Raw genomic sequence first — 12,061 nt, 5'->3', positions numbered from 1 at the left:
GAAATGTCCAAGTTGCAGCTTTTTTTCTCCCCTTTACAATCGACTCTGGTTTGAAAGGTATGTTTTCTATATGCACATGCACAGTTCTGCAGCCACCCTCCTGTAATCAAATGTAAAGGAGCACTGTGTTGCGGAAGAGGAAAACTGAGACAGTTTTATCTTATTCATTTGTTTCTTTCAGGGAGGTGTAGGCTTCAAGGGATCTCCTGGCCATCCTGATGAGGAAGGTGGAAATGTAAGTAAACATTTTGCCTTCCTTCATTTTAAGGGGGATGTTGGGAACCCCCCACAGACCTTGGAAAATGTACCACCACTGCTTGTACACAGAAAGGGGATTGCCTACGACTTCTACTGCACATAGTTTTTGGTGAACGTAGCACCAAATGATTTGCCAACATCACATCTACTTGTTGCGGAGCTCGGAATAGAACTCAGAGCTCCTGATTTACAGTCATGTGCCTCTCACACAAGGCCATCCTTTCCCTCTCAGCGTAAACCAGCATATAATAAGAAAAGCCAATTGCAAGTATAGCAGCATAAGGTTATTATTTTTGGTGCATTTACCAACGGCTTTGCAATGAGTTATTTATTACTGCTGTAGACTTCAGCATAACACACTCAAAAGGCTAGAAATGTTCTTTTCCTCCTTTTTAAAATCATAAATTCTGTTGGGACATCACCCAGAGAAGGCCAACAAAAATTAATTTATTTTCCAGGATAAACAGAGAACTAGTTTTATAGTGTTGCAGCCACGTCACTTGAACATCTCTCCTAAAAAACTTTATTGATGCACACCAAAAACCCATTCTGAGATAACTATATACAAGCATGCAAGCTCCATGAGAGTAATTTCTGCTCTTGGCGTGTGCTTGGCTAGCTTGACCTTGCCGCTGGAGATACTGTCTGGGGCTGTCCAGAAGACAGCCCGGTTGGTGCCGGCAGTGGGAGAACGCCTCCAAACTGGGATTGTGGAGAAAGCACTCTCTGTTGCTGTGCCCTCCAACCCCAGAGGCCATGACTCACCTTAAGCAGCAGAAAGATGAAAGAAATGAACTTTCCAAAATTTCAGGTCACCTCCATCCCTGCCAAGAAAGGGGAGGGAAAAAGGAAATGCATTGATTCCTCATTGCCTCATGGGTGTTATAACCTGAAAGCAACTCCCATGTCCCCACTTTCCCCTTTCAGCTGCTAAGCCCTCCAGCTTTTCCTGACTTCAATATAAAAATCTGCAGTACATTGAGAATTTGAGGAAGCCAAAACAATCAAATGTAATAAAATAACTAACACAAGGTATATTGTGCTGATTATACTGTGCTGGACTAAGGTGTGTGGTGCACTGAGGAGGGGAGAACTTGAAGGGGCAGTATCATGTAACTACAGGCTCCCTGCTTTATTATTCCATGATAACCAGCTCATAATTTAGGTCTAATGTGTCCAGTAGGACATGGGGCTATGCGTAAGGTCCAGAATGCGGCTGCATTATTGCCCTTGCACTTTTGTATAATGTTGTGCCAGTATATCACTATTTTATAACTGGAACCAGATTCTGATCCCATTTGCACTAGTGTAAATCTGGAGTAATTACACTGGTAGAGAAGAGGGCCCAGGGACTGCACAAGAGAGAGGTACAAGGCTCCTTGTGCCCTCCTCCTCCCTTGTCTATCTTTGCAAAAGTCTTTCACAATCAGACCCCAAATGATCTCTCTCTCTCTCTCTTACTCTGAATTTGTTTTTTTATTAAGACAATACTCTAATGAGTCTTCATGAAAGATTTTGCTGCTGTCTTTGGGGGCTGCTCCTGGATGCTCCTAAATTGTCTCCAGTTTTTTCACAGATTACAGATGTGATCTCTGAGACAAGATTGTTGCTAAAGATTCTTCCACCTTGTATTTAGCTGTGACACTCTGAGTTCCTTTCCCAGACCTGAAGAACAGCTCTGCGTAAGCTTAAAAGCTTGTCTCTTTCGCCAACAGAAGTTGGTCGAAACAAGATATTATCTCACCCACTTAGTCTCTCTAATATCCTGCGACCAACACAGCTACAACAACACTGCAAACAAAATATCTGTATCTTTTCACCAGTCTACATGTCATCCCTAGGAGACCCATAGAATAATCCTTCCAAGACTAGATGTCCATATGAGAGGAAAGGGGTATTCAGTTCAGGACAAGTTTTAAAAAGAATCAATCTTCAAAAATCAAGATTTCAGAGTCAGAAAGATTTTTGTGTGTGGTGGGGGGACAAAACATAACATGATAGTAAGTACATAGAACAGTGATGCAGCTCAAACTTCGCAGGGACTGACTCAAAGCCCTTTGACGACAATATGAGGATTCCCATTGAGTTCAGTGGGCCCTAGTCAGGTCCCTAGTGCAGTGGATGATGATAATTAAAGAACTCTGGCTTGCTTTAATTGTAGCTTTTTAAATAACAAGTGACCAATTTTTAACGCATGAATTTTAACACTCTACCTTGCTTTGTAGAGGGAGAGAGGTCCAATGGGCTTCAATGGAACTCAAGGAGAAGGAGGATGCCCGGGTGTTAGAGGTCCTAAGGCAAGTGTTAGAAGAATTCTTTATTCCCCCCCCCTTTTATTTTTACTTTCCATATACCTATTTTGCACCTAGAAGAGTTCCCTTCTTTGCATTCTTTAAGGACCTATGGATGGCTATGCCCTGTTTTCAGAATACCAGAGTGACCCTCTAGCTTCTGGGTGTGCTGGTCTTGTATCTAGTCTTAGATGGTGCTGGCCAGGACAAGAACATTGCAATGGTGGCTGGACAGTCTGCTCTCTAGACAGCAGCTCTCCAATGAATCTCCCACCCATGGAGCTGCTACAGAGCCCTACTGAGGAGTTAAAGCCGAACCAACCTGATTGCTAGGACAGGAACTGAAATGTCAATCTGCCCTGGGGCACCAAGGAGCTTTCATGGGGTAGATCCTGAAACTCGATCCTTCATTGGCAGCTGCCTGTGATCGATTCAGCAAGCTGCTTCTTGCTCCTGCACCAGCTCTAGAAAACATTTCAGCTGTTTTTTGGTGTAGTTTAAATTTTAACAGAACTTATTTTTAATTTCAGGGAGCAAGAGGCTATCGAGGAATTCGGGTATGTGTTCTTTCTATAATTTCTTCCAATAAAACGGCTCTTGGTTATACACAGTCCTGTCATCTCTACTTTATGTTGTAGGATGAAAGTATGAAAGCTAGCTAAAGACCCAAAGGCAAAGGGTATCAAAAATTGAGTTTAAAAACATTGTGTGGATTTGCAATATAATTGTGCAAATATATGCTGGGTTGGGAACTGCTCCTAGACTATTAAGGGACGGTTGATGTGTGATTCAGTTGAACTGAACGACTGCAGAAATTTGACCTAAATTGCTCACAGTGAAAAAGTCAGCAGTAATTACCAATGTGACACTATTCCAAGGGCCAAATTATGGCTATTGGGGGCACAAGAAAGGGTTGCCAGAACTTCCCCTGGCTCTGGTTAGCTGGTTCTAGGAGGTAATGCAAAGGTGCTGGGAGTAGTAAGTCTGTTTCCTGAATTCCCTTACCTTTCTCTTTTTCTAAAGATCTAAAACACATAACAGTAAAAGAAGGGTCAATTCAGCCCTGATGATTGATTTCAAAACCATTGCTGATTTTGGCTCAAATGGACTGAAATCTAGGGTGGGATTTTCAGAAGAGCCTAGGGGAGTTAGGTATCCAAATCACGCTGAAACCCAGCGATAGTAGAATGCCTAATTGCCTTAGGAAAATGTCAGCCTTAATGTGTGTGCCGTAGACAAAGTGCAGTCTAAAAACTAGTGCAGTCCTTGAATCAAAGCCCACCCTATTGACATACAAAGACTCCTTCACCTTTTTTGGCTACCATTATGAAACTTCATTTGGAAAGCGTATATCTTTCATTGCTAACATTCTCATCTGGGATGTGCATCTCAGCCATAACACATGCTTCAGTCACTCTGCTCATTGTGTCCTCTTAAGTTATTTAAAAATGAAACTCTCCGCTTCAAAGAAAGGATTCAATACTGGTAACTCAGTAAGGTCAAGAGAATCAGAACTTTGGTCTCATGCAAGTCTTTTAGAGACAGTTATTTAGAAAAAGCTGTACTTGGTATGTGATACTATAAACTTGGGGTCAGATCTGTTAACATGAGAAAGAAAAATAAAAAAATGCAAAAACAAAAGTGGTGATCTCTTAGGATGTGGTTGTGGAATATTTATACAGTGAACACTGATTTATGAGCTAAGAGATTTGGAACAGTCTAATTTTTTCTCCTTCACTGACTAATGAAATTTGCCCCATAAGCATGTAATATATAGTGCTAATTACTGCCAAGGCCAAGCTAACAACAATTTACGAAGATATCAGAGCTATCAGATTGAGTCCCATTGACTTCAATGGTTTAGAAGAGGCCCTTAAAGTCACTTTCAAGGTGTTTGCGTATTACCCATTTCGATTCTCAAGGTAACAAAACAATTTAAGGTCCCTTTTCATCTCTTTCTTTATTCCAGCTGAGCATCAGAGTAAATTTCTTCTTTTTGTAAAGGGTAAACAAAAGGAGAAGATGAGCACTCCAAGTACCATTTAGTTTTCAATTAAAAGAAAACTACTAGGGCAATTCTAAAACATTTCAGGAGTTTCCCCACTGACATTTATGTCTTGTAGCTGTAAATCTTCAGGACAATTACATTCAAAGGTCAAATTCTTCATCTGAACAGCAAGTTCACATTACAAGCTTCTGAGGTTTGGGTTGCTATTTTATAAGACATTGTCTTCCAGAAATGGCTGATACTTGCTCTGATTTTTTTAGTGATATGATCTCAGCTGCAATACAAAAAGGTGACTGTAGATTGTGTAATGTATTAGTCCTACCAGTCCTGTAAAAAAACAACTCCTGGCTGAAGAATTTCAGTTATGAAGGACTGAATGGACTACTTTCAGATCCCATTAACCCTTTTCTGAGATCAACCAGAGGAATCATTGGCTTTCCACTGGATCTGACTAGGTCATCCTCTCAGAGCTCTTAGCCCTTGCTGCCCTGAGAAAGGAGTAATCAAAAGCAGGTGTCTCAACACTAATTACACACCCATCAGATTGGCTCTAAGAATGTTTGGATAAATGACATCTTTAACACAACATGGAGGCATTCACAGTTTTGAGTGAAGCTGTTTTAGAGTCAAAGTATCAAAATCCACCCTGATGCCAATAAGCAGAATTCTATTTAAACAATCCATTAAAATGGATTGCCTTTATTTGTCCCAAAGTCTACAAAACTCTTACATAGTTTGTACTTCCAGTAAAGAGATGTTTTTCTAAGAGAGATGCTCTAGGAATTATTTTGGGGAAGTTTCCTAGTCTGTGTTATACAGGAGGTCATCTTTGAATCCATAAATAATCTATGAATTGTTACCAGCTGTTAAGTATAATAACCACAATATAAAATGCCCTAAAAAGAACACAGTACACTGTAAATAAGTAAAACAACTGAGCACCAAAAATACAAGAGAACCTAAATGCTAGATCAAATGCAAACTGATTATATACTGGAAGCTGTTGAGATTTTAAGGATGCTGCAAGTGGTAAAGGAGATGTGAAAAAATGACTGATGGCAAAGTGAAGAGGGTTCTTCTTCTTGAAGAAGTTCATATTTTTAATAACTATTATTCTTACTTTTGAAAGTATTCAAAAGCATGTTAGGTGCTTTACTGTACATATAGAAAGACAGGTTCCTTGCCCCCAAATGCTCACTAGTGTGCTAATGTGGATTTTTATTTATACCAACAGGGTGAAGATGGTGAAAATGGAATTGATGGGATTGATGGATCAGAGGTAACCTTTATTCACATGTACTGAATTAAATGAATGAGGTTCACCTGAAAGAAAGAACATTGTTTGTTTGTATTTTTATTTTTCTAGGGAAAACGAGGATCTCCTGGGTCTTCTGGAGAAAAAGGCAGCGCAGGAAAACAGGTAAAATGTCTTTAGCCCTGATGGAAGCTTCTGTCACCTTTCCAACCTTTACTGCCAAATCTGCAACCTCTGTGACCTCTTAACAGCTGCACATTCTCTAATTATTTGATATAAACTGGTTAGATATATTTTAAGTGTAAAAGCCAGATTCTCGTCTGGTGCAAATCAGTATAGCTCCATTGATTTAATAGAGTTATGCAAATTTATGGCAGTGAGGATCTGGCCCTAAAGATCTAACGATGACATTAATACTGTAGCTCTCTACCTGTATTCTAATTGTATGTGCTTTCTTCATGACTTAAGGGTAGAAAAGGACCTAGAGGAGAATTGGGTGAGCGTGAAGAGCCTGGTCTAAGAGGAGACCATGTAAGTAAAGTCTGTGGTATCTCTTAACTTTTGACAGGCTGAAAAGACTTTCAGTGAAGTGAATAGCAATAGAGCTTTTAACCTTCATCTTTGAGTCCAGATTTGTCATGTTATGTCCAGATTTTGGTGATGAAGTTGCCTCAAATGTCAATTTTGTTGTAACGTTTGAGGGCATCCTGATAATCCTGGACCAAGCACTAGCCTGCTGAGGAAATCAGGAATAGAACTGGTCAGGAATTTTTATGATTAAATGGCTTTTGGTTGGAAAATGCCAGTTTGATAAAACTGAAACATTTTGTGGAAATGTATCAGTTTCTCAGGTCTAGGGTGGAATTTCTGGTCAGAGAGAGAAATCCCCACCTCAGAATATCCAACAGACCTGTGGTTAGGGAACTCAGTTGGGATGTGGAAGATGCAGGTTTAGTTCCTTGCTATGAGTCAGACAGACCAGGGACTTTTGGTTATTCCAGGGAGGGGGGTCTCTCTCTTTCTCACTCTCTCTCTGATGGTATTTTTGCTGGATGGAAAAACTATTTCCTGCCTGTCTCTGATAGGGAATTTTGAGAGTTCCCCTCTCATTAATGGCTGGAGGTTTGGCACCTGAAATCTGTGGATGCCCCAAGATACATACCCATCTTAATAATACCAGAAAGGGGCAGGAGCACAGGCCTCACTGTTTCCTTATCCATGGTAACACAGCCCCTTCTGTAGCCATCCTGGCATGCAATCCCTACTTGCTGGCTGAACTGAAACCCCATCCTCTAAACAGATTGGCAGCCATCTGGAGGAGTTACTTCTGATTCCACTAGAAGAAACTCGGGGGCTGATTTCTGGTTGGAAATGTACACTGATGGTGAGAGAAGCTGCTTTTTGACTTCACCCCTCCTTGTTATGAACTGCAGAGCCCTAATCTTATGGAGCGGCTTCAGCCGTGTCTGAGGCCCAGGAGTTAGAATGCAGTGGAGGCTCTGCTCTCTTCACACCATAGGTTGAGGACCTTTACAGGTGCATTTTGCAGCCCTTTTCTCCAAATAGCAAAGAGTATCATGTGGCTCCTGCCAGTTTCTAATGCTCAGTTAAGACGGGAACACTGTCAGATGTCCTAGTAACAATCAGGGAAATCCTGGCCCCACTGAAGCAAATGAGAATTTAGCCATTGTCATGACTTCAGTGGATTTCAGTCAGGATTTCATTCCCTGAGTCCAACTGTATTGTATTCAAAGAGGACAAAATTTGTGCATAATTCAATTTGTTTCAGGATAAAATCTTGCTGAAGATCACTGATTATGTTCTTACCAGCACATGTAAACCCCTGCTTTTGCAGGGATGTGGCTGTTGGGCCAGTTAATCCACCATCTGAGCAGTCTCCCTTATGCAACCAATGAAACTGTTGCATACAAATTAGCTCTAGGGTAAAGGTAGGATTGGTTGAGTTACCTCTTATATCACAATGGTCTGGGACTCTAGGCATGTCTTAGACACGGAGCTACTGTAGCTGTACACTGCACAGGTGTTGTTTGTAAAGACAAAATGGCTGAGAACTTACAATTTGTGTGTTAACAGACCGTGAATCCCAGTGATGAATGAACCTGGTGATATTCTTAACAGAAAAGAACTCTCGGCCATGCATGTAGCTGTTTCCATCACTTCCACTGACTCAGTAGACATTTTAGGCTTCAGAATGACAAACAGTGACAATCCTGGAATCTTATTATGTAGACCCTGCGTAATTATACCTAAACAGACAGATCAACCATTTAATTACAAGCTTGAATTCATTGCCCATCCAGATACTTTGTTTTCATCTCTTTGGGCAAAGAGCTTTTCGTTTTTGATTGTGGAAATGCATCTGCAGAGGCCTCTTGCTACCGTCATCTTCTGAATTAATCCCTTTTTATTATTATTATTACTCTGCTTCTATTTCCGTATCCTGCCTTTGCAGCTACACTAGCAAAGAGGAAATTACCGAAAATAATTAACATCGTCTTGATTTTTCAGGGTGATCCCGGAATTAACAACAATGTCTCTGGTCCAGAGGGTGAAAAAGGAAAGCCAGGGCAGGAGGTAAACACAGCTTTGCACTGTTAAGGGCTAACAGGGCTGTGTGGGGAGGAGACCTGTGTGTTTCTTAGAGGGTTGAGTTCTATCAGTTGTTGGGGGTGAGCTGCTATTTAATTTTATGTTACTTTATAACCTGTGTCTGCAGCACGTAGGGCTTTGGAGAGGTGTGCCCCTTTTTTATTATTGTATCAATCCATAGAAACGCCATGCTGTGCCTACAGCTGGTAACATTTTTGTGCTTGCTGATGATGTCGAATGCAGTTTGACCAGAAGGAAGATCATTTGTAATTTGTTACCTGGATTCAGCATGAATATATTTCTGCAGAAGACTTCTCAGGGTGGATTGAGCCACCAACTTCATTTCTCATAGGACTCGAGTGAAATACCATGGATTTCTCATACTGTATTGCTTAGAAAAAAAATAAATCAAGCATTCTGAATACCAAAATCATCCTTGTAAGCTTGCTAAAAATGATTTATTCCTTAAGAGAAGACCGAACTCCTTTCTGATCTGTTTCTTCAGATTTGGATATATGCTTACAAAATGTCTTCTGAATCCTTTCTGGTTAAATTAGATTTGCTGTAAGCGCGTAGGGGTAGGAACTTGAAACTTAGTATATGTGTGTACAGTGGCCCTGATCCTGATAGACAATGATGCAGTACAAATAAAATAACCAAAGGAGCTCTGGCCATAGTTCCTCATTTCTTGATTTCCAAGCTGTAAGGAAGGGTTTATCTATATTCTATTCAAATACCAAAGTTAGAGATACAGTAGGTATAGGCATATCCATATGAAATCTGGTCACATCTCAAAAACTCCTTGGTCTACGGGAAGCTGATTCACTGTGTGAAAATATATCTAGGATCTAATCCAAAGACCATTAAAGTCAATGGAAACCCCCCAGTCGCCTTCAGTGGGCTTTGGATCAGGCCCCGGACCTTAAGAAGTTGCTCTTTTTGCATAATCACTTTTCAGAGAAAAGCTTCACTTTAATAAATTCCTGGCAACAAAAGTCACTGCTTTCTGATTAATCTTTCCTCAGAATCCCCACCATCTGCTTTCTCTGGAAGACAGGGACAGACAAAAGATCCCACAAAAGCCTTTGTTTAATCTCAGATGGTTATGGTTGAAGGGTTGGAACCGAAAGGCAGACCAGTTCCTTCTGACTAGATACTTTTAATTAACCACATTTTCCACAGAACTAGGTCTAACAAATGCTGTGCTTTGAGTGATTACAATCCAATTAGAAGAAAAAATTTCCAGGAAAAATATCAAAGAAGGGCTATAAAAAGAAATATGTGTACTTGATATTTTTTTTAAAAGGCTGATTGTGTCTTTTCATTTTGCAGGGAGAACCGGGAACAGATGGAGTGCCAGGAGAGTTGGGTGAAGAGGGCACTGATGTAAGAGTAGTTATCCTTATGGAATGGAAGTAGCTGATCCATAGTTGAGGATGCAATGATGTTGCCATTTATAAGCCCTATTTTGCTCCCCACTTTTTTATCCACACAAAAAATCTACACCAAAGGAATATTGGCCTCAAGTTTGGAAGGGTTGGTCTGTGATGGAGGTACAGTCTTCTGCCAAATTTTAAATATATCGTACAAGGAATTCCTGATTTATGACCACCATTGAGCCTTGCGCTCAGTGGGGACCTTGGACCCTCCATGAGCCTTAGAGACTTGGGAAAGTCACCAAAGACAAGCCTAATCCTTCCCCGCCTACCCATGAGCCTTAGTAAGCTTCTTACTCCCCCACAAGCCTATATAGGCTCATTGGGAGCTGACAAGCCTATTTTGACTCATTGGAGTCAGATGAGCCTATTAAGGCTGAGGGGACATTTGCTGAACCACCTCCATCTCCCAGGAAATGGAGTCAATGAACCTGCTAATGCTCAGGAATGGGCTGCTTACTGGTCCCTCCTAATCTGGACTTGAGGTTAGCTCCCAAAAGGCCTCCATGATGTTTAACAGTGTCACTATAGTCATGAAGGAAGCTAAGAAGAGCAGAGTACTTAGGGAGTAATGCAGTCCCCACTGCCTAACATGCATGGAACCAGGACTCTCCTTCTGCTGACCTTAGCATTGGGGATAGGGAATGGGGAAGTCATCCTGGAGAAGGCAGTTTAGATACTTTCCTTCTGAATTTCCTACATTTCTAATGACTGTATTTTGATAAATGTAATACTTTTGTAAAGTTTCTACCCTTAATTTACTGATATGAACACTCAGCTTCAATTTCACTTAACCAAGGTTTTTTATCTGGGAATAGCCATTTCCCCACCATTAATGTACCATGTTTGGCTCCAGGGCCATTATTTTTCATTTACTGGTCATAGTTCTGGATAAATTGCGCTTGTCTTTTAGGGTGCAGAGGGTCGGAGAGGTCCCCAGGGCTTAAAGGTCAGTGATCATTACTGGTATATCTATGTGTACATAGCTATCTCTCAAGTCTGAGCTTTTGCCTGTCTTAGAGGGGATATTTTCAGTGTGATCACAGAAACTGAACACAAGTATTTAATAATCAGGAAGTCCATTGCAAGCCTACTCAGCCTTTAGGTCCCAGGAAGCATGTGACCAGCAGTCTTTTTGATTTGGAAGGGGCAAAAATGTAAAGGAGAATCTTAGCTTTCTCTGAAATAAAAGCCTGTTTCTAGCTCATTTTCTGTGATGGTAGCCTCATCAATGTAAACTGACATCAGCTGAGGTAAGTCAGTCACTTAGGTTATAAGGAATGGGCAGCTGGGCTCATTCCTGCAACACAAGGCTGAGGGACCTGATGATTTTCTCCCTAGTCCTTACCTGAAAACACACACTACTACGTAAAATGACCCCATTAAATGTGGGGTATGTCCAAAGAATCTTTATGCCAGCCCTGTGTATAGCGATGTGATAATGGAGAACAGGAATTGGTCATGTTTGGTGTAAAGCAACAAAATGTCATCTTGCAGCCTTGCTCAACAAAGGCTTAAGTTGTCTCTGGTTTCAGAATCAAATCCAGAAAGTAGATGTCCAAATTTCCCACTGGGATATGCATGTGGAACTTCCATTTTAACTGATGAAATTTGCATATGGATAGCCAAAGTCAGAATTTTGCCTCTGTGGTGTATATAGGATAACACTGTTCAGTGGATGGTTTGTTTCTTTTAAAGCTAAACCAAGGGACTGGTGCCATTTCTATCAAATAATGGAGCTATAACCACTGCTTGATAAGAATGTGAGAATTTTCTAGCTTCTAAGGCTTACACATTTTTCAACCAGTTAAAAATTAAAAAGTTAGTGAGGGGCAATAGCTGACCACTGAGAAGAAGGGAGGCAGGCTGGTGCAGATCCATTATATTAAGCCTCCTTAAAACCAACACAAAGCTTGGCTGAAGGTTTGTGAATATCTGCACTACTGTTGACAAGGCAAGACAGAGATGAGTGATTCCTTCTACGTCTGCTTTGCCTTGGCCTGCGCGTGTGCGCGTACACAAACACACAACCAGAGTTCCCTCTTCTTCCACTTACAGAGTTACCAACAATGAGACCTGATTGGAAATTTTCCAACAAAACAGAGTTTTGTTGGAAAATGGCAATGAGTCAAACCTGAGAAGTTTTGTGACAACACTTTAGGTTAAATGAAGTTTCATTGAGTCACAAGCAGAGTTCCAACAG

The 12,061-nt window shown here is 40.9% G+C and overlaps 1 protein-coding gene across 1 annotated transcript in view; it reads left to right on the top strand.

Annotated features, from left to right (window-relative positions):
* The window catches only part of LOC311516775 (collagen alpha-4(VI) chain-like), a gene marked incomplete at its 5' end in the record, with an annotated part of 111,336 nt that overhangs the window by 42,356 nt on the left and 56,919 nt on the right, over positions 1–12,061 (top strand). The window contains 10 exon segments of the mRNA XM_084621113.1: positions 182–235; positions 2,484–2,555; positions 3,080–3,106; positions 5,792–5,836; positions 5,924–5,977; positions 6,281–6,343; positions 7,113–7,196; positions 8,342–8,407; positions 9,755–9,808; positions 10,772–10,807. Coding sequence (XP_084477239.1) covers positions 182–235; positions 2,484–2,555; positions 3,080–3,106; positions 5,792–5,836; positions 5,924–5,977; positions 6,281–6,343; positions 7,113–7,196; positions 8,342–8,407; positions 9,755–9,808; positions 10,772–10,807 — 555 coding nt within the window.

This window comes from Lepidochelys olivacea (assembly GCF_965140295.1).
Source record: "Lepidochelys olivacea isolate rLepOli2 genome assembly, chromosome: 2".
Lineage (NCBI taxonomy): Eukaryota > Metazoa > Chordata > Testudines > Cheloniidae > Lepidochelys > Lepidochelys olivacea.
Note: the sequence above shows the minus strand (reverse complement) of the source record. Positions and strands in the feature narration are given on the sequence as shown.